General features: G+C 46.6%; 1 protein-coding gene across 3 annotated transcripts in view; it reads right to left on the reverse strand.

Annotated features, from left to right (window-relative positions):
• The window catches only part of ptprb (protein tyrosine phosphatase receptor type b), a 169,023-nt gene that overhangs the window by 48,637 nt on the left and 97,642 nt on the right, over positions 1 to 22,744 (reverse strand). For all 3 annotated transcript variants that reach the window (XM_072485101.1, XM_072485102.1, XM_072485103.1), the window contains 7 exons: positions 21,876 to 22,136; positions 20,738 to 21,004; positions 16,865 to 17,128; positions 11,939 to 12,202; positions 10,611 to 10,868; positions 8,475 to 8,738; positions 6,939 to 7,211 (listed from right to left, as the gene is read on the reverse strand). In XM_072485101.1, coding sequence (XP_072341202.1) covers positions 6,939 to 7,211; positions 8,475 to 8,738; positions 10,611 to 10,868; positions 11,939 to 12,202; positions 16,865 to 17,128; positions 20,738 to 21,004; positions 21,876 to 22,136 — 1,851 coding nt within the window. The remainder of the gene's footprint in view (positions 1 to 6,938; positions 7,212 to 8,474; positions 8,739 to 10,610; positions 10,869 to 11,938; positions 12,203 to 16,864; positions 17,129 to 20,737; positions 21,005 to 21,875; positions 22,137 to 22,744) is intronic.

The following is a 22,744-nucleotide window of genomic DNA, read 5'->3' on the forward strand; positions in this document are numbered from 1 at the left end:
ATCCCTAACGTTTCTTAACAAACTGAGTGAGTATCTATCATTTAACTATCTCAATTTCATGCCCTTCCACATATTGGAATGGTGAAACTCTTGGCAAGACGCTACTTACAGCAAAACCTGTGCAGGAGTTGGGCTACAGAGACAGCAAGTCCCTGAATTTTGAGTTTAATTACACATGTGCAGGTTCTGTCTAATTTACTCTTTAATAACAACGAGCACTGTTAACCTCATAGTTACGTTCACGACAAACTCCAGACCGGCAGCTTTATCTGGGATTTCAGCAGAGTATTTTCAGTGTCAGAATGGGTCATTTCAGAAATATATTGCTCAAATCATTAAATGAGCATAAATAAATGTCAGAGTAGCTCAATTTTCAATTTAAAGAAGTTAAGAATTTCTGTGTGAAAATCCTATTCCAAAACGTATAAATCAATGCATTGGATTAGGCCTTGCGTCCCACATCATTCATTTACTTCAGTTTGTCATTTTCTCATGAAATGGTTTTCGGGTTCCCATCACAGTTACCACTTAAGGGGCGCGATTCTCCACTCCCACGCTGGTTGGGAGAATCGCCTGGGCCGCCAAAATTTCCGGGGACGCCGGTCCGGTGCCCTCCCGTGATTCTCCCAAGCGGCGGGAATGGCCCGGTCGAGTTTCGCAGGTCGGAGAATCGCCGGAGACACCAAAAATGGCGATTCTCCGGCACCCCCGCTATTCTGAGGCCCGGATGCGCCGAGAGGCCAGGCCAAAACGGCGGGTTCCCCTCGGCGCCGTCCACACCTGGGGCGTCATTCTCCGCCGGTGGGAGTCTCCGTTTTGCTGGCGCCCGGGGGTTTCCCGACGGCGTGGGGCTGCCCCACAATGGGAAACCCCATTGACCGGCCGGTGTTACGGAGACTCCCGCCGGCCGGTCGGGGCAGAAATGTGGCGGGGCGGGTAGGAGAATTTCGCCCCTGGTCGCTGCAGTCGTGGGCGGTGCGTGAACGCTGGGGGGGCGGCCTGTGGGGGGGCGAGGGGGGATCCTGCACCGGGCTTCACCTGGAATGTGGGGTGGCCCGCGACCGGTGCCCACCGATCGTCGGGCCGTCCTCTCTGAAGGAGGACCTCCTTCCTTCCACGGCCCTGCAAGATCTTCTTGCGGGGTGGACTTAGAGAGGACGGCAACCACGCATGTGCGGGTTGGCGCCGGCCAACCCGCGCATGCGCGGATGATGCCCGTTATGCGGCGCCGGCCGTGTCATCTATGCGGCGCTGCTTTTACGCGGGCGACAAGGCCTGGCGCGTGTAGATGACGCGGCCCCGATCCTGGCCCATTGTCAGGGCCTGAATCGGTCGGGACCGGGGCCGTTCCGCGTCGTCGTGAATCTCGACGGCGTTCACGACGGCGCGGCCACTTCGGCGTGGGAGTGGAGAATCCCGCCCAAGATGTTTTAATTCAGCATCATGTTTTGCATTTAAAATCATACTTTCCAAGTAACATTTTGCCTTTAAGTTTTCAACGCGGCTCCAACAAAGGAGTTGACGTTTCAGTGATAATTTTCTGGCCTACAGATGAGGCTGCTCATAGCAATGTTTGAAATATCAGTCTAATTTATACTCTCCAAAGCTGGAGTGTGATCTGAACCCGTACTCTACACTCAGAGGCAGTGTTCCATTGAGCTGAGACTGATACAGAGAGGCCAGTTCCATCATGTTTATTTTCATTTTCTTTTCTGTTGCTTCTAGTTAGATGATCAGTCTCCTGTTTCACGTCTTGAGCCACCTGATTGCTGAATACTATATAACTTATAGTTCAGAGGTGCTGATGCACTTCAGCTTCCTATAGAGGTTTTCCAAGTCACACACAACCCATGCTGAGTCAATGATCTCCTTGGCTGTCAAAGCTGAGCCTATGAGGATACATGAGTTTTAAAGGATTTGAAAAGAGAAAACTGTCTTTGCAATAAGCAAATATGGGTCATATTTTTAGCACATAGAATATGTGCAGCACGGTAGCATTGTGGATAGCACAATTGCTTCACAGCTCCAGGGTCCCAGGTTCGATTCCTGGCTTGGGTCACTGTCTGTGCGGAGTCTGCACATCCTCCCCGTGTCTGCGTGGGTTTCCTCCGGGTGCTCCGGTTTCCTCCCACAGTCCAAAGACATGCAGGTTAGGTGGATTGGCCATGATAAATTGCTCTTAGTGTCCAAAATTGCCCTTAGTGTTGGGTGGGGTTATGGGGATAGGGTGGGGGTGTTGACCTTGGGTAGGGTGCTCTTTCCAAAAGCCGGTGCAGACTCGACGGGCCGAATGGCCTCCTTCTGCACTGTAAATACTATGATCAGCGTCTGGGTAAATAGGAAGACAACTCAAATGTCCTCCCTCATCCTTATGTAATTAAACTGATCTCATTGGAATTAAATTCCTGAGCTGACCCAGTTATGTGAAAATCCGTATTTTCCTGCTTTTAACTTGCAAATGACTTTCAGAAGGCTAGGGCTCGACTCTCCGTTCTGGAGACTAAGTGCTGCCGCCGGTGGAGAATTGCGGTAACGGTGCGCCGTCGCTAGGAGCGCCGGCCAGGAGCAATTCATGTCATGCAAACGGGCAAGCATGCGGCCCAAGTGTAGACCGTCTGATTCCCGGCCCCGCAAGTGCCTGATTCGCTGGGGTCAGGATTCACGTTCAGAGTCTGACAAGCTGGAGCAGCTTTTACGCGCTCCACCCAGCACAGACTGTCATTCCAGCCAAGAAGGTGGCAGTGAAACTACCAGCCCCAAGGATCCTGGACTGGGAAACTGAACGCATGTCAGACGCCGTTGAGGAGGAGGGACATCCTCCTCCCCATTGTGGGGCGGAGACTCAAGCCCGCGATCCTGAATGAGGCTCGGGATGAGGTGGCAAGGCTGTGTGTGCTGCCAGTCTGACCAGGAGAACCGACACACAATGCCACAAGAAGAGCGACCTACTTTGAGCAGCTCAGGTGAGTAACCACTTCTGTGCCCCTGGCATCACTCCCGTACCTCACTCCTCACATCTTCCCCCAATCCCCAAGAGGATAGCAACACCCCACCTGCCTGCATCTCCCTTACAACCCACCCTCCACAATCCCCAACATAGTATTGACTTTGATGCTCTGTTCCTTCACGCCGAATGGATTCTCCATTCTCCCTGCAGTGTATGGAGATTTAGCTGAACGCCAAATGCTCTTCTTTTATTTTTTATTTTTCTAATTAAGGGGCAATTTAGCATGGCCAATCCACCTACCCTGCACATCTTTGGGGTGTGGGGGTGAGACCCATGTGGACATGGGCAGAATGGGCAAATTCCACACGGACAGTGACCCGGGGTTGGGATCGAACCCGGGTCCTCGGCACCGTGAGGCAGTGGTGCTAACCACTGCACCACTGTGCTGCTCCGCTGAGCGCCACATTCTCTGTTCTCACTGGCAGCAGTTGCAAAGTGGACTCACAACGGTGAACCCTGCCCATTGTCCCTTTTACCAGGAGCCTTGCATACACCTGCCATCAGCTACAAACCTCCCCATAAAACCCCACATCCCAGTGTCTCATCGTGTCCTTTGTGTCTCCAAGGATAATGCTGGCTATAATCGGCGGGATCGCCAGATGGGAGGAAGTAACTCAGATATTTGGGAGCACATCCCCTCTGAGGAAAAGGCCCCGCAACCAGTGGGTGATGTCGTGGGGAGGGGGTACGATGGAGTTCAGCATGTACCAAACAAGCGAGAGCCCAACGCAACGCAGATGTACCCTTTAGCAAGTGACTCCCAATCTCCCACAAAACACTCCTTCCCAAGGTCTCACCATGGCTTTTGTCTTGCAGACTCACCATCAGACGAGGCTGGCCCGTCCAGGGTCGCTGTCCCCATCCAGACCCTCAGAATACCCCGGACCACAACTCTGGGGAAGACACCATCTCTCAGCACTGCTTTCACCTGCGCCACCCACCATCGCTTGGACTATCACCTCGGTGGGTAATGTTAGCCCTCACGCTCATGGGTCACCCTCTAGTGATGAGGGTGTCCCATTTGCGGTGGCCCTAGATCACACGTTGAATGGCCTCCCTTCTTCTCTACACCCGGGTCATCCTGGAAACCATCCTCGTCAGCGAAGGCCTGCCACTCTTCCTCCTTCAGCATATCGCCCCACCGCTGCCCAATGGTATGAAGGACACAGCAGGTCTCCATAATGCTCTAGACTCTCTGGTGGCTATATTACTTAGCCCTATCAGAGGGGGCCAGGCATCGGATGTGCATCTTGAGGGCGCCCCTGCACCGCTCGATGACGCTCCTTGTTGCACAGTAAGCGCTTTATAATGGTTCTCCGCTTTGGTCTGGGGCCTCTGCACAGGCATCATTAGCCATAACCACAATGGGTAGCCCTTGAAGGTGCTGGGAACCTCAGAGTGTAAGCGTCGTGTATTAGCCTGGATACCGGGCGCAAACCTGCATGATGTGCAACTGGCACACCAACTGCACATTCGTGGAGTGGAAGCCGTTCCTATTGATGAAGGGCACCCTATGTCGAACCAGTGGTTGGAGGGTGTCATGCGTGGCATTGATTGCCCCTGGGGTAAGCAATCGACGGCGGCAAATCTTGCTGTCCAGGCATCCTATTGTGCCTGGTCCAGGTTGAAGGTCGATGCTCAGGTGCGTAGAGCATCTGGGACAGCGCAAATTCACCTGTGCGTGGACATTTGCGAGATCCCAGACAGGTCCTTGCTCGAGCCCTGGAATGAGCCAAATGTATAAAGGTTCAGGGCCATCGTCACCTTGACACCCATTGGGAGCAGGTGTCCTCCTCCTCACCACCACAGTTCCAGGTTTACCACCAGCTGGCACAGGTGGTGCACGGTCTCCCTGGTGAGCTGGAGTTGTCGACTGCAAACACGGTCCGGCAGCTCCTTGGGGGGTGCGGGAGGGGGAGGGGGGTGCGGGAGGCGAGGGAAGCGAGACAGAGAATTTCAGCAAGATGAACATTCTCTTGACCATCCAATGCCGCCAGTTTACATGGTCTACTGTGGTCTGCTCACTGGGTGAGACCTGTGTTATCCTGCCAGGAGGGTGGTGAAGACATTCATGCTGTGCAGCCAATCGTCTCCATGCTAAGGGCCTGGTGTGCGATTAGGTCTTGCTGATGGGGGTGAGCGAAGGGTGTGTGCATTTGCTGGGACCTTGGGTGCAGTGTTTTGTGGAGCTTGTATTTGACACACAGGCTGTGACACGGAGCTGGTCAGGTTTACTGGCAGGGGGCAGGATGGATGGGATTCATTTATCGCAGCAATGGGGGCCTCAGCCAGGGCAACTCGATCCCGAGGGGAACACCCAGAGTCTACGCATTTGCCACCAAGTCATTTCCTGCTACTCTCTGAGGTCCAGGCATACACCCCACAGCAAGCCCGAAAGGTTTCATAAGTTTGGGCGGCCTGGTGGCACAGTGGTTAGCACTGCTACCTCACAGCTCCAGGGTCTCAGGTTCAATTCCAGCCTTGGGTGTCTGTCTGTGTGGAGTTTGCACTTTCTCCCCGTGTCTGCGTGGGTTTCCTCCGGTCCTCCGATTTCCTCCCAAGGTGTGCAGGTTAGGAGGATTGGCGATGATAAATTGCCCCTTAGTGATTTAACCTCAAAGTGGTTAGGTCGGGTTACTGAGTGACAGGAATAGTGTGGAGCAGTTGGGCTTAAGTAGGGTGCTCTGTCCAAGGGCCAGTGCAGACTCGATGGGCGGAATTGCTTCCTTCTGCACAGTAGAGATTCTATGTTTGCTTACCTCCTTGCTCCCCTTCAATGGCCACGGCACCTGGGCCCCGCTTGTAAATACTTGCACCAATTCATGTCCACCATAGGGAGTGTGGGGGAGGAAGGTGGGGGACGGAGAATCGGCCATCCAGCCCTTTAATCATATTTAAATGCATGTGAATCGTGGTTTTACACAGTGCTGCCGGCGCAGGGTGTGTAGCTCACTGCTGCCTCGGGTGGGGGATCGAAGCATCGCAACAAGTTTGGCGTCCGTCCCCATCCCGTTTTCCGGCGACTCTCCATTCTCCGCCCGATCGGGAAACTTGATAGGGCAATGGGGAATTCACCCCCTAGTTTGCACCCTTCATAGACAACTGTCTTTTTGTTTTCTTCTATAGTAACAATGTGCAGTCTGAAGCGATAATGTGAATCTGTGAAGATCAGCAGCTACCACTTGCCCATTCCAACATTAACATGAGCCGGTGTTCAGGAGACCACCTGGATCAATTCTCACAGGCCTGATAAATATGAAAGACACTGCAAGTTGATTCAACTTTCTAATCTACCCAATCTACCTCTGCAATGGTTTGTGCAAACACAATAACAAGTAGCTTTGAACACTCATAAGGTAAAGCTCACTCAATAAAAAATAAGCTGCGCTTGTGTGAAATGTTAATTGCTTTAATTTTCTTTTCGCACCCTCTCACCAGCATAGTGACTGCATGCAGCACACAGGGAATGCAGATGCAAGTGTGAAAGTATTTTTATTAAGTGCATTTTAAATCATAGCAAACTCTGGTATGGAAACTGGTATAGAAGTCTCCAGATTTCAGAGCTCACCACTATGTTATTTGCTGAGAAATGTTTACGTCGTCCATATCTCACTTATTTTAAGAAACAACAAGGTGCATCGCAGCCAGACGATTACATGGTGAAATCTGAAGGACACTACCAGACGTAATTACATCTAAATACATATAAATGCACTGGCCCCACACTGAAATATTTTCATGCCTATTTGCAGACAGTGACCCAGTTATGTCTTCTCAGTTTGGACTTGATGTGTCAAAGACTCAAGCTAAACTTCCATATAGAAAAGAAAATGCAACTATTGAAGGCTTGGAATGTGGGCTTAATTTGCAAACTACTTTACAGCTTGCGCAGTCCTTGGGAAGAGAAACTTTTTGACATCAAGTATCTTACCTGTTCGTCCCTCGCGGTCTGTTCCGATGCTGTACAACCCTCCACTTACAGTGAAGACACGAATCTTGTACTTCTTGCCAGGAGTCAGATCATTGAACTTATAGCCCCTGCTGGCAGTTGGCACAGATATGTTTGAGAGCATTTGAGTTCCCTGTTCATTAAGAAGTTGCAGCATGTAGCCCTCCGAGACACCGGTGGCTGGCTGCCAGGACACTGCCAAGGTGGAGGTAGTATGTTTGTTTTCAACGGATAAATCTGTGACTGAGGCAGGAACTAGGAATGAAAAAGAAAGGCAACAAGTTGACTCAGCAGGTAATGAGGCTGAAACTCAACTAGAAAAATAAAAATAAGTAAATATTACATTATAAGGGCAGCACAGTGGCGTAGACCCAGGTTCGATCCCGGCTCTGCGTCACTGTCCGTGTCGAGTTTGCACGTTCTCCCCGTGTTTGCGTGAGTTTCGGGGGGACGGGGGGGACGACGACACGGTTGCCACTCCACTCTCATCAGACCAGGCTTGTCCAATTCTGGTTTGAAGAACTCTTGGCGATTTCATCATTGACCACCCTCACCATTGGCCATCCAATATATCTAGTCTAGCGCCACCCCACCATCCCGTGGGATAGTTAATAGGCTCCATGACCTGATTGGACGACTTCCTGAGTGTCAGTCAAAATGGATTTTTTTCCCCACATCCAATAAACAGAAATATTTTTTAAAAGGTGTTTAATTGATGTTATTTTGATGTAAATTTGTAGTGTCAGTTGGAGTATTTTTGCCTCTGAATCTGAAAGGTTATTTCTAGGTTCAAGTCCCACTCCCAAGGTTTGAGCACAAAAATAAAGGCTGGCGCTCTGAGTTCAGAGGTCAGAGGGTCATCTGAAATGCTAAACGGAGGAGGCCCTGTTGCTGGCAGACAGATGTAAAAAGATCCCATTACACTATTTTGAAGTAGGGCAAGAGAGTTGTCCAGGCCAATATTTATTGCTCAATCGACATCACAAAGAAAAAAATCCCACAGATTATCTGGTTGTTATCACATTGCTGTGTGCAGGAGTTTGAACCGTGGAACCAGAGAAAGTTACAGTACAGAAAGAGACCATTCAACCCCTCCTGTCTGCACCGGCAATGCAGAGCTTTGTGCAAACTGACTGCTGGCTTTTTTTTTTACAGAGAACTGTGGCTACGCTTCAAAACGTCCTCATCGGCTGTAAAACACTTTAAGATGCACTTTAAAGCTCTTGAGAAGCGCAAGCCTGTTTTTTTTCCTGATTCATTAGCAGTTGTCCAGGAAATTAATTTTTAATGCTGGAGGCTCCAGGGCAATTGGGAGGGTTGGTAACATTACATCAGAAGGTTTTATTTTCCTACCCAGTATTCAGAGTTGTGCTTTAACCTTGGGGCTTGAAAATGAGGGGAGATGAGAATTTGAAACTTGTGTGTTCATGAAGAGATAGGGCCATTTATTAATGCAGAGAATGTATCTATCTATTTACTCCATGCATTTTTGTGGACTATTAATCACAAACATCTTACCTGTGCGTCCGATTGCTGTTGAATTATTGTGGAAGCCACCACTATTTGACCGAACTAATACATGATACAGCTCTCCCGTTTCCAGATCGTAAAAGGTATGTTCATGCAGATGTTTTGGAATAAGGTGGGTAGAGATCGGATGGCCCTTGTGGGATAGGATCACAGTATAGCTGTCCACATCACCTCCTCCAGGAGACCAGTTCACCTTCAGGCCCTTGGTCACTCCATTGTTTGAAACATGGACATTTTTCACCGCACTGGGTACTGCAGAAAGATATATCCACAGAGAAAACATTAAGAGCTATATTATCATGTACTGTAATAAATAAAGCGCAGCAAATGCTGGAAGCACTCCGAGGGCCTGGCAGCATCTGTGGTGAGAGAAACAGAGTTCACAGCTGGGATTTTCCCGCCGGCAGAATCTTTCGAACCCGCCGGTGGCGATGTCCCCTCCCACTTTGGGTTCCCGGACGGCAGAGGCTACGAAAAAGCGGGAAAGCCCGCAGACAGCGGGGGGGGGGATGGAAGACCCCCACCGTTGGCCAATGGTGGGCTGTCTCCACGACCACAAAAAACGCTGTGGGGGGAGGGGGGGGGGGGGGTTGCAGAAAGTCCCGGCCAACATTTCAAGTTGGCAGCATTTGTCCGAATGAAAAATCCTTGACCCGTTACCTCTGCTTCTCTCTTCACTGCTACTGCTGGGGCCGCTGAGTATTGCCAGCATTTTCTGTTCTTACTTCAAATTTCCAGCATTCACCGCGTTTTGCTTTTATGTTGTGGTCATGTACTCTGGTTAGTTTCGAAGTAAAATTATTTTGTTTTCCAGGTAAATGTCTGAACATCCCTGTCTCAGATTCTGCATCTTCATTTCCAGGCACACTCTTGAGCATTTATCATTATACTTTATTGCTGAGTAATAATAAGGGCAACGTAAGGAATGGTTGAACATTATTTACATTTACATTGTTTAATTTATTTTATTATCGTTATTAGGTAATTTTAAAGGGATTCTGTATTTTAAAATGTTGAATCATTCTATTTATAGAATGCAGGACAAAATAATCTTTAATCCATGTTGCTATGTATCAAATTATTAAGAGACCTCCGCTTGACTACCTAGTGTAAAGCTACATGTTTGAATCCTATAGGTTACTGCATTTTTTAAAGAGTTCAGTTAATTCTCATCCTACATAACAGTGTCACTAACCGATCCTTCATTATTATAGTCATAGGGCGGAATTCTGCCATGACCCTGTTGGCGGGTTCGACGGCGGGGAGGGGGGAGGGGATGGGTGAGGAATATGACAGCTGTTCAAAAATTGGTTTTATGCCAACATGAAATTACAACAGGATCTTCGACTGCTGCCTGACAAAACCAGACAGAGGCCGGCGTGAACTACATTTGCATTCCGTTAATGGGATGTAGATGAAGGCCCAACACCCCCCTCCCATCCTCACACTAGATTTTCCGCGATGGGAAAACACGGCAGAATGAAACAATATGGCGTGCAGTTGTTGAGATATCTGAACAATGTTTGGGGCTGTCTCCAGAGTTCAGGGTGTAGACAGACACAACCCTGAAACATCACAGCAGTGGGTCAGGGGAGCATCTGCAGGTGGACCTCCCAGATTAGGTGTCCCGGGGAGGGAGGGAAAGGGGGCTCCATCTCCCAGCCTTAGAATGTTCCTGGAGATCCATATTTTGTTCTCAGGAAGTCCATCTTCCAGTCTCAGAGCGTTCCCGGAGATCCAGCTTTATTTTCAGGTGGTCTGTCTTCTTTCTTCAATAGTGGGTCTGTGACTTTGGACGCCTTTTCAACATGGCACACCGGACTCGGCGGCAGACTATGTGCCATCCAGGCCTGCCCCTCCACTGAATACGGGGTAGAACACCAGGGTGCATAATTAGTGAGGTTGGGGCTGGAAGATTTGGTGTGCTTTCCCACTGGTCGTCACAGAGGAAAACACTCCATGTTTCTGCCCCCACCATTGGACCTCTCAAAATGGGAGAATTCCATTCACAATCTAGACTGTATTATTAATGTATCTATTATTATATAGCAGTCGGAGATTATGTTGCACGTAATATATTAGGTATGTTTAAGGCTTGCACAGAACAGTCTGTGTTATTCTTACTTGTACGTCCTTTAATAAAGGCAGCACGTTGTAGGTTCCCGATCCACGTGGAGACTAAGATATTGTAAAGACGTCCAGGAGTTAAGGAAGTAAACTGATGTGTTGTGCTGCTGAGTGGTATTGGAAGGAAGACTTTCATGTCATTGAAGAGTAGCTGAATCTCATAGCGATCCACGTCACCAGCAGCTGCTTCCCACGTAACGTTCAGAGTATCAGTGCTCCTGTCAGCCACGGTTAGAGAACCAACAGCAGCCGGAACTGGTCAGACAGAATAACATTAGCATTAGACAGTTCAACAACAGTACTGCAACCAGCTACACAAAGACATGTCAATGACATGAAAGGAAGGAAATCACTCTGAAATCTGATTCAAATAAATTCGAACACAGACATTAAAGAAGGGAAGAGAATATAATGTTTAATTTGGAGCAGTGAAATGAAATTAACAACTGCTTTATTGTTACTGCACAACGTTTCTGTGGCTTCGCATATTACCTTTGTTTCTTTTAGAAGGAGTACCAAGCCAATTTCTAAATTCGTCACAGGCTAATTTTGGTGCAAAAGTGTGAAAGAGGAATTGAGATTGAGTAACCATGATTGTATCATATGGCTGTGAATGCTTGAGGAGCCGCCTTCTGTTTATAACTCTCTTAGGTTCTTAATCACAAGGAAACCTTTGAGTGACTTGATTACGTTCTCTCTAAGGATGTTGCCAACCCACCAGATACTCATTTCTAAAAATGTGTGCAAAATGGGGCAAGTCCATTGACAAAGACAGAGACAGAGCACAACTCTTAATATGCAGTTGGCAGTCCTACGTCGTAGATTACATAATAGGTGAATGTGTACATCATGAACTCAGGCAGGGTTTGAAAAACGATGAGGGGAATTCTCCACCTTCCCAACTGTGTGTTTTGTGACGGCCCGCTGTCGCTGGCAGTGGCAATCTCCATTCCTGCTGCTGGTCAATAGGATTTCCCATTGTAGCCACCCCACACCGCTGGGAAACCCACTGCTGGTGAAACGGAGAGTCCCACCAGTGGAGAATTCACCCCATTTAATGTTTTGCTTGTAGTTTCTCACATGTTTACTTGCAACTTTGCTTTTTGCTTCGAGTACTTCAACGGTAACTTTCTGCTGGCATTTCCTCTAGAAATCCTCCCACTTCAAAATTGGAATTTGGCACCGCACCAAACACAGCTTTAATTTAAATTACCTTTTGTCATAACCACCCAGAAGCAAAGATTTTACTGCCAAAGGTAAAAAGAAATATTTGACATTCTTTTAAACCCAAATGTTCTGTTCATTGCAGAAGATTTCATGCTTACATGTTCTTCCAGTGGCGTAATGGTGAGATTCATATTTCCCACTTTTGGTGCTCACAGTGATGCTGTAAAGCCTCCCAGGAACTAAATTGAGGAATATGCATTCGTTTTCAGACTTTGGAACCTTTAAGCTTTTGCTGAAGTTGTAGCTGTCTTTGATTGTTGCTATGTAACAGTCAAAATCCCCTGATGCATCTAACTCCGAGACTTTCAGGTAGTCACTCCTTCCAGAGTTGATGACTGTGATTTTTTGCACAACTGAGGGTTCTGTAGAAATCAGAAAATGTTACAAGGCCTTTTAATCAAAATGCAACGATTAAGCTTATAAACTACATTGATTAAAAATAGTGGGTAGAATTTTTCAATTCTTTTCTAAAATATCACCCCTGGCGGGAAAGGAGGAGGGCATCCCGCCAATATCCTTGCCGGGCATTGCCGTTGTATTTTCAAACACTTTTTGGGGAAAAATGCCTTTTTTAAAGGCAACTCAATCAAAAGAAAATTAAAATGAAAACAGAACACCCCCACAGACACAGGAGACCGACCCCGAACACAGACATGGGACCCCCCCCCCCAAAGGACATGGGACCACTTCCATCTCAACGGACACCAGACTCCCCCCCCCCCCCTCCCCCGAACCTCCCCTATGGAAGCTCCCGGCACTTCCCCCGGCATTGCCCGAGCATGACCCTCTCCCCACTGGCGGCTGTACTTAATTGTGCGCCCCCGTGCGGTACCATTCGCCAGGTCCCTGTTAGTCAGGACCTGTTGTAAATCCCTAAATGGGGGGATATTAGAGCGGGATGCCCACTAATGACATTCAAATATTTGGTAATGGAGATCTCGACCTTTCATGGCAGGCAGCCCCATTACGTCATTGGCAGAGGCCAAAAATCGTGAAAGCCATTTTGGAACTCCTGTTGAATTCTTCTCCCCCCCTCTGGCTTTCCTGCATGCCACATACGGGGGTGGAAAGTTACCCCCAGTGTTGTAATTCAATCATATGTTACGTCACGTTGGAGCATCACAGGGATCAATGCTGGAGCCACAATTATTCACAACATACATTAATAACTTGGATGAATGTAGCGAATGTACTTTTACCAAGTTTTCAGATGACACCAAAATAGGTGGGAAAGCAAGTGTTGAGGATGACACACAGAGTCATCAGAGGAAAATAGACAGGGGGCTGGATTCTCCCAAAATAGGGCCATGTCCCCAAGCCGGCGTAAAAACGCAGGTGTTGCTTTCCTGAAAAAAATACAATCCGATTCACTTACCTGCAGGGAGCTAGCAGGGACCCGGAGTAATTCACGCAGCTTTAGCGGCGGATACCGGCCCCCGCACTTCCGGTTCCGAGTCCGCGCATGCGCACGGCAGTGGCCTCCAGCGGCCGCGGACCTACACAAAGAAACTAGGCCCCCCCCCCGATCGGCCGCCTGCCCGTGGCTCCGTCTGGCCCGATATCTCCCCCGTCCGCCCATAAGGCGCCCTCCGGTGCCAGGACCCCCCGCCCCCCACCAGGGCGGCCGCAGACTGAGTCCCGACCGGCCACAGCATGTTAGTTCCATGCCGTCGGGAACTTGGCCGGTTGGGAGTGGAGGTTCGCTGGCGGGCCTCTGGCAACGGCCCCCAGCCGCGCAGCATAATTTGCGAATGCGCGGATATTCGGGGCCCAGAGAATCGCCGGAGCGGCACCGGGCCCGATTCCATCGGGACATTTGATCCTCCGCCCCCGCGCCAAACGTGATTTGGGCGTGGGGTTGCGGAGAATCCAGCCCAGGTTTTTAAAAACACTTATTTAATTTTTTAACCCATCCTTAAAGCCAATGCGCAGAGTGGGCAGGGAAACCCTTATTCCACCTCATTGCTTGCTCCAAAAAACAATTTAAATTCAAATTGAAGCCAATTCATGGTCTCCACAAGAGAGACATATAAGATCCAAGCTGAAAGAAAAGGCATTGCACCTCATCCTGGGCTTGATCTGACGCTTGATCTTAAGATAGGTTAAGTGAGTGGACAAACACTTGGCAGATGGAATTTAATGTAAGAAAATGTGAAGTTATGCACTTTGGTAGGAAGAATAAAGGAGCTGAATATTATTTAAATGGAGAAAGACTGCAGAAAGCTGCAGCACGGAGGGCATAAATCACAAAGGGGTCGCATATAAGTTCAGCAAGTAATAGGGAAGGCAAACGGAATGTTGGCCTTTATTTCAAAGGGAATTAAGTATCAAAATAGGGAAGCCTTGCTTAAACTCTACAAGCCACAAGTTAGACCTCACCGGGAATACTGTGAACAGTTTTGGTCCCCTTATCTAAGGAATGACGTACTAGTCTAGAGAAGGTTCACTTGATTGATCCCGGGTATGGAAGGATTTTCTTATGAGAAAAGGTTATGTAGGTTGGGTCTGTATTCATTGGAGTTCAGGCGAATGAGGTGACTTTATTGATTCATACAGCATTCTCAAGGGGCTTGACAGGGTAGATTCTGAGAGGATATTTCCCCTTGTGTGAAAGTCTAGGACCAAAGAGCATAATCTCAGAGTAAGGGGTTGGCCATTTAAGACAGCGATGAGGAAAAAATGCTTCTCTCAGGGGAAAGTGAATCTGTGGAATTCTTCACCACAGAGGGCTGTAGTGTCTGGGTCCATTAGGTATGTTCAAGGCTGAGATAAACAGATTTTAATCAGTAAAGGATTCAAGGATTAATCAGTGAAGGATTAAAGGATTAAGGCAGGAAAGTTGAATTGAGGATTATAACATCAGATCAGACATGATTTCATCGAATCGTGGAGGACACTCGATGGGCTGAATGTCCTACCTCTGCTCCTATGTCTTATGATCTTAATGCTACACAGACTGAAGCGGTTCAAGAAGACAGCTCATAACCACCTTCTCAAGACTAATTATGGATGGGCAATAACTCTGGCCTCGCCAGAGACATGTACTTTGATGAACATTTTTTTTTAAAAGTAGAATGACATACATATCAATATGAATGCCACATAAATTGTCACTCAACATGTAACTAGAAAATATATTGAATTATTTCATGGTATTCATTTTAATTTGTGGGTTTTACTAACTTTTAATATTGCATTCACAACTTTATCATTGTTATTGTTTCTCACCCAAAATTACAAGGCTGAGGATTTTCCAGAATCTGTCAATGTGCAACAGTACATATGCAAAATTCACAAAAATAATTTCTCCCCCACCCTGTTTTTTCATTTGGTAGTATAACCTTGAATATTTCTTCATGGCTTTCACTTGTCATCACATCTTTTTAAATAAAACTCTTGGGGAATTGAAAAAGAATGAAAACAAAGGCATTTTACTCTATTTTGTGACCACTAATCCTGACAATTCATTTAGCGTCTAATTTCATGGACGAAATAATGATCCTGCCAGCCTCCTGTTTGAAATGTTAGTCTGCAAAAGTAGATGACAATCAAGTCACCGAGCTCGTTCAGATATCTCAAAAGATTCAGTTCCAACCTGATACCTTCTTAGGAAACCACACACAGCAGCGCGGCACGGCGGCACAGTGGTTAGCACCGCTGCCTCACAGCGCCAGGGACCCCGGTTCAATTTCGACCTTGGGTGACGGTGCGAAGTTTGCACGTTCTCCACATGTCTGCGTGGGCTTCCTGCGGGTGCTCCGGTTTTATCCCACAGTCCAAATGTGCAGATTAGGTGGGATTGGTCATGTTAAATAGTCTGTTAGTGGGGTTACAGGGATAGGCCTAGGTGGGGTGCTCTTTCGGAGGGTTGGTGCAGACTCAATGGCCTCCTCCTGCACTGTAGGGATTCTAGAAATAAAAGCAGGACTGAGATGGTCAAGCACATCAAGCACAAGGTATGCCAAGAGTTCATGAGATATGGTTGAATGGGGTTCTCAGTTTGGGTCAACTTAATTTGCTTTAGCCAGGTTTGAATGGCAATCGATTTGGAGTATCATTCGGAAACATTGTTGGAGGTGTAATTATGTTGTTATACAATGATTTTGTTAAATGTCTGTGTTTTTAAAAAATGGTCGCAGAATACATTAACTTACACTTTCAGGAGCTGATGTTGAAAATGAGCACTGAATAATAATAATCTTTATTGTCACAAGTAGGCTAAACATTAACACTGCAATGAAGTTACTGTGAAAAGCCCCGAGTCGCCACATTCCGGCGCCTGTTCGGGTACACGGAGGGAGAATTCAGAATGTCTAGATTACCTAACAGCACATCTTTCGGGACTTATGGGAGGAAACCGGAGCACCTGGAGGAAACCCACGTAGACACGGAGAGAACTTGGAGACTCCACACAGACAGTGACCCAAGCCGGGAATCGAACCTGGGACCCTGGAGCTGGGAAGCAACAGTGCTACCTACTGTGCTACCATGCTGCCCAACAGTGCTGTTTGCAACATTTTGAATAAATTTAACCTGAAGGGAACAGAGAGAGAGGAAAGAAAGGAAGGAAGGTGTCACCCTGGGGGAGCTACAAAGCTGCCTTGTGAAAGAAACCTTGGCTGGTATATTCGACTGTCAGCTAATGCCCTGTGCCATGGCATGATAGAATGCAGGTTCATGCTGGTGGTTCCCCACAGTGAAAACCCTGATTCCACACTTACCATCTGAAAATGTTGAAGCGAGAACAGGAGGAGCCAAAGTGGTGAAGAGTAGGAACTAGAATGCAACTTCTCTGAGACCAAACCTATCTTAACAGGGCACATAAGGCTGACCCTGACAAAATTGCAAACCATCCCCATCTCCAACTGGGGCAGTGACTGTATAACAGAGGGCATAATAGAATAATGATGCTTGGCCAACACCCACCCTTCCCCCACCACCCTGATAAATTGTGAAAAACATTTTAAAATATTTTACCCACATACTGGTCATCAATATTTCATGGAATAAAAATAATCACATACGTGTCCGCTCTTGCGTAACGGTGTAGTTTTCGTACTTTCCACTTCTGGTGGTTACAGTCACATTGTACAGCCTTCCAGCGGTAAGGGAACTGAAGGGAAATTTGAAGATGGTTTTGGGGACTGCGTGAGATTGGACAACTTTCCCATTGTGGGACAGAGTCACGAGATAACTATCCACATCCCCAGATGCTGGTAGCCAGGAAACCAGAAGATAATCATTGCGACCATGATTATTCACCATCACGCTGGACACACTTGCAGGAACTGACAATTAAAAAACAAAACATATATCATGGGTGCAAAGTCATTATTTCAGTGTAATATATTCAAAAATACTTATATTATTTTTCTGGCTATTTGTATTGAGGATTTCAAAATTGGTCCATGTTTTAGGATGAAGGTGACTTTACCAAATTACATTTCAATTTAATTGTCATAAGTATAAAATATTCAATGTAAAATATTTTTATGAACTGTAAAACCACTTGTCCTAAAACTCCATGCTCGCTATAAATGATCCATTGTGAAATGCGTTAGTCTCTCTCGTGGGGAGAAAACCTGTCAATTTCAGCAGACTGTTATAACAAACGATTTTCCCATATTTAATTCTTTGCCACTCTTGCCTGCTCCAGCAGTTTGAGATGCAGCAGGTGAACCAGGGCGATTACTGTGCCAGGGAGGTTGGTTGATCGTGCTCACGTGCCAGTGGCACATCTGAACATTAACCAAGTGAGGCAGGTACAGAAAAACCATCTTTGCCCCTGGCGCAAAATAAAAGTTCTGAAACTGAGCCGTTGCTTTTGGTTTGCTCTCTTTAAACAGACTACGATCTGGAAGTCACTGAGTATGGGACGTAAAGGGCCTGTACTGTGATTCTTTGTTCTTTTAAATGGAATATTTTTAAATTTTCCATTAAAGTTCATCAAAATGTAGACCATTATGGATTTCCAGCCTTACTGAAGCAGTTTTTCAGGGAACACCTCCCACTGCCCATTGGAGCAAGGGGCCTTGAACCAGAGTCCTCACAAAGGTCACTAATGCTGCAGAGGGTAGGTTCTGCCATAGTTGTGTTTAGGTCAGTTCGACTCGCAACTTGTCTCCCCTCCATTGGTCGAGCCATTCCAAACCAGCAAAGCAGCTTATCCCAGCTGGAACTAAGGTTCAAGAGCAGCAATGTAAACTAAATGGCGCAATTCAAAAGGGGCTTCAGGAACAGGGAGACTTGGAGCTTTTACAGACATAAATATCTGAATATATCGGAAGGATAAATTGAAAAAGCCATTTACAAAAAAGACACATGCTGTCCTTGGCTTTGTAAACCGAGGGATTGGGTACAAAAACAAGGAGGTTGTGCTAAACCTCAGTAATCACAGCTCGGCCCCAGCAGGAGTAAGGAATAGAACTTTTGGCGTCAACTTTAGGAAGGATGCCAAGGCCTAGAAATAGAGCATAGAATCGATTTGCTAGAATGATACCCAGTTTTTTAAGAAGGTAAATTGGAGTTTTATCAAAATCAGGAAGGGTTTTAATGGAGTAAATAAGAGTTGGTAGAAACAGAAAAGTAGGAAGCCAGAATACATAGATTTAAGATAATTGACAAAAAGAGTGTGGTAATATGGAACAGTCTGGATTTTAGGCCCAATACAATTGATCACTTTAAATACAAAATTTGACATTTTAAATCAAGCCACAGTCACCTCCAGCAAACAGCTGGATGGGAATTCAGACTTGGCCAAGTGCGAATCCACTGAAACTTGGGCAAGCTGCCTGCCCATGTCTGGATCTGCCCTCCCAATCACCCATCAATAGACAACTGGCTCTATTCATATGGTTGAGTAAATCAATCTCCCATCAAAAGATAATCAGCTCTATTCATGGGTTGATTGTTTTCCATAGACAAGGTTACATACAAACAACGTACCAGGAAATGAATCCTCTGATGTTCTGCTGGATTGCCATTAGTAACAACATTGGATGATGCCACTCCCACCCTGTTACATCAATGGCTGGGGGCCAGAGAACATTCTGGAAAGGCATGGGGAGGGGTATACGAATCAACCCCCCGGACCTCCCAGCAGCGAAGATGCCATGAGGCAGCGATGGGAGGAAGCAATGTGCGAAACCCACCTTCACAACGAAGACTCTTGAGGAAATCGAGACTCAGAGAATTGGACCCCAGTGTGACTGAGTTCATTGGCATGGGTAGTATTATAAACTTGCGTTGTCCTTTGTTCACCTCGTCTATAAAGATACCTGGGTAAAACATTTGGTCAACGTTTGGTGGAAGTGTCTGAGATTTTACAGACACAAGAGGCAATAGGAAGATTTGTTTTTTAACATTGGAGGGGGGGAGTTACGGTTATCTAGAATGCACTGCCTGAAAGTGTAGTGGAAGCGGGCCTGACAACAATTCCCAAAAGGGAATTGGAATAGAACTGAAGAGTGCCATCGAAAAATATTCGAGAAATGGGAATAATGGGAGAGCTTTACCAAAGAGCCAGCACAGATTTAGTACACTGAATGGCCTCCGTCTCTGCTGTGTCATTCCATAATTCTGTGAAGATTTACAACTCTTTCTGTTTGCCCTCTGGTGGGGAATTGCAGTAGGAACCTTGCAGTAACCGTTGTTCAAAAATTAAAACAATAAAAATGGTTTTACGGGCCTGCACTCCGGTCAGGAAACCTCATCCTCCAGAAAGGCATCACCCACGATTTCCCGGTTTAAAAAATTAATAAATAAGCACATTTCCGGCATGTTCACCCAGTAGGCCCAGGCTTCTCATGGGAGCACAGGCCGGGGAGTCCCCAGTATTTATTTAATCCTCTTGTAAAGGAATTAATTTTGTTAGTGCAGGAATCATATCATACAGCAGGTCTCCCACTGCCTCTAATCTAAAAACAGGTTTTATCTTCACAGGAATTATATATCTCCTGAAGGATTGAAATTTTCAGCGCAGGCAGAAAAGAAACACATCCTGCCCAGTTATGGCCACACCTTTGTCACAAGTAACCCTTGCTGCACTGACAATGATAGATTCACTACCTCAACCATTACTCAACTGATTTAAAGGGGAAAAGTTGTGTGAAAGTAACTGTGATAATCTATTTACAGAAAAAGTGGGAAGGATTTTACAGTCCTCTGTCAGCGGGTTTACAGGTGGGGACACCCATAAGATTCCCGGGTGGCCTTTCCATCTTCCTTCCGTCCGCCCCCCGGGCAGAAGTATTGGCAGGGGAAGCATAATATCCAGCCCTCTGTTTCCAGTAGCAGGAGAGTCAGTAGTCAGACTTGATAAATTTAAGGTGATTGGTTAAAAGATTGCCAGAAGCAACAGGAGGATTTTTTAAAATGCAGCAGGTTATTATGATCTGTAATGCACTGCCTTAAAGGGTGGTGGAAGCAGTAACTTTCAAAAGGGAACTGGATGAATATTCAAAGAGAAAAAAACTTGCGGGAAATTGGGCTTCCTTGATTTAAAATTGAAATGCTGACAAAGAGTTGATGGGTCAAATAGCCTCCTTCTCTCAGTTATATAATTCTATGATTCCTTTTTGTATTGTTCCTTCTTGGGATGTGGGTATCGCTGGCTGGGCCAGCACATGTTGCCCATCCCGAATTGCCCTTGAACCGAGTGGTTTACTGGGCCATTCCAGAGGGCACTTAAGAGACATCCGCATTGCCATGGGCATGGATTCACATGTAGGTCAGACCAGGAAAGGATGGCAGACGTCCTCCCTCAGCAAACCAGATGGTGTTTGTGATAAGCGATGGTAGCTTTATGGTCACCATTCCAGCTGCAGTTGGATTTGACCCAGCACACCTCCCTCCCCCACCCACCACCCGCCACCCCCAGGCCATGGTTCTTTTTATACCTGTCCTTTCTTCGCCTAACGATTGCCGTGATGGGATCCCTCCACTAACGGTGGTAACGACCACTGAGTATGACCCTCCAGGTTTCAGGGAATGAAACAGATACTGATTGGTTTCACTCGAAACACTTTCGTTCTTTATTACAATGTTTTCGTAAATGAGGTGGATTTGGTAACTGTCAATGTCTCCAATTGCTCTGGTCCAGTTGGTGTGTAAGCTGTTGGTTGTCCCTTGGTTTGTCACGTGGAGGTTGGACACCTGAGCTGGCACTGAAAAAAAAAAGTAATATTACAAAATATACTGAAAACAGCATCATCCTAACCTATTTTTGTCTACTGGAGATCGTAAAAGCTCTTTGGAAGCAATCATAAAATTGAAATAGATCACAAGGAAACCATTAAAAGATTGGCTTGCCCTAATCGCAAGAATTTTGTAGGAGACAAAACATTGGGAGGGATTTTCCAGCCATTCCTGCTCACGGGATCTTCCGGTCCCGCCAATGGCGACCCCTCTGCCGGCGGTGGGCTTCCTGGCCATGAAAGCTACGCAAAACGCCGTAGACATTGGGCGGTTCAGAAGATCCCACCGGAACCCAATAGTGGCTTGCGATTGCTGGATCACTATCCGCAGGATGGCTGGTAAACCCCATCCGAATAGTGTTTTAACTACCTTGCTGAAATGTCACACTTACAATTATTTCAATGCCTGCTGATGTTTCCAGATTGTGTCCGTTCAAAGCTCGCAATAGTTTTGCTGGTTTTAGAAGTCTGGCTGAAAGTGTGACAGTAAGGAAAAGGGAGACTTGCATTCGTAAAGCGCCTATGACCCATAGCACTTCATGGTCAAGCAAGACTTTTGGAGGGTAGTTGCTGTTGTAATGTAGGAAATGTGACAGCCAGTTTGGGCAGAGCTATAGACCCGACAAGCAGCAATGTGATAATGACCAGATAATCTGTTTTAGGAATGAAGGATAAATATTGGACAGGCCATTGTTTACAAACTCCCTGCCTCTTCTTCAAAATATAAGCAAATGAAATTCTTCTGCTGTCAATGAACTTTTGTAACAGGGTTACATTTTCAAAACTAACACCATTCACAAAAATGTCAAGTGTCAACGATACGGCACCAATTCCACTTTACCTGTCCTTCCTTCTACTGAAGCAGATTTGCTTAAGTCACCGCTGATGGTGCTTACAGTAACTGTGAACTTCCGTCCTGGCACCAGGCCAGAAAATGTGCATTCTTTGGAGTCCTTTGCTAGACTTTTATTCATTCTTGTTCTTTCTGAGTCCTTTAATGATATAATATACCTCTCTAGTTCAGTCACTGGGGTTGTCCACGAGACACTGAGTGCGGTTTCTTCAGTGTGTTTTATCCGCAGGTGAAGGATTGCCTGTGGCGCTGTGGAGTAAAAGTGAGAAAGGTTGAACGATTATGGATCATGACCGTACTGTGACAGAAACGCAACGAGACTACACTGAGCTGTTTGAAGCAGCCGACGGTCATACAAGAGGGAAAGTAATAATAAGCGACTCTGCTTTGAACCACCATCTTCGCTAACGTATCCAGATTCGCACCTGTTGAACAAATGAAACTTGAATGCTTGAAAACTGCTTTGATTCTCCGCATTTTCCACCTTTGCTGTGAAGATATTTTTCAAGTTCAAGCTGTTTTACTGTGTGTGGAGTTGTGATGGGAATAAACTTCTTTTCTGTGTAATGGCCCCTGTTGTCCTCCATGAATTTAGTTTCAATCCCCGTCCCTAGTTGGCACCACTCTGGCGTTTATTGCAGACATCTCAAATAATATTAAACCACAGTGAGACTATTTAGGAAATATCAGTTTCACGCAGCAGGGTTGGGGTGCTTTCCTGAAGTTGGTACGTAGCCATATTTTGGGGATAACGTGAAGTGAACCTCATTAATGTCTAATCTATTGTTCCCAATCTCAGAATGCTGAATGTTGAAACTGTGCAAAATTTAACAAATGTTCCATTTCTACCATTTTTC

This window comes from Scyliorhinus torazame, chromosome 19, assembly GCF_047496885.1.
Source record: "Scyliorhinus torazame isolate Kashiwa2021f chromosome 19, sScyTor2.1, whole genome shotgun sequence".
NCBI lineage: Eukaryota > Metazoa > Chordata > Chondrichthyes > Carcharhiniformes > Scyliorhinidae > Scyliorhinus > Scyliorhinus torazame.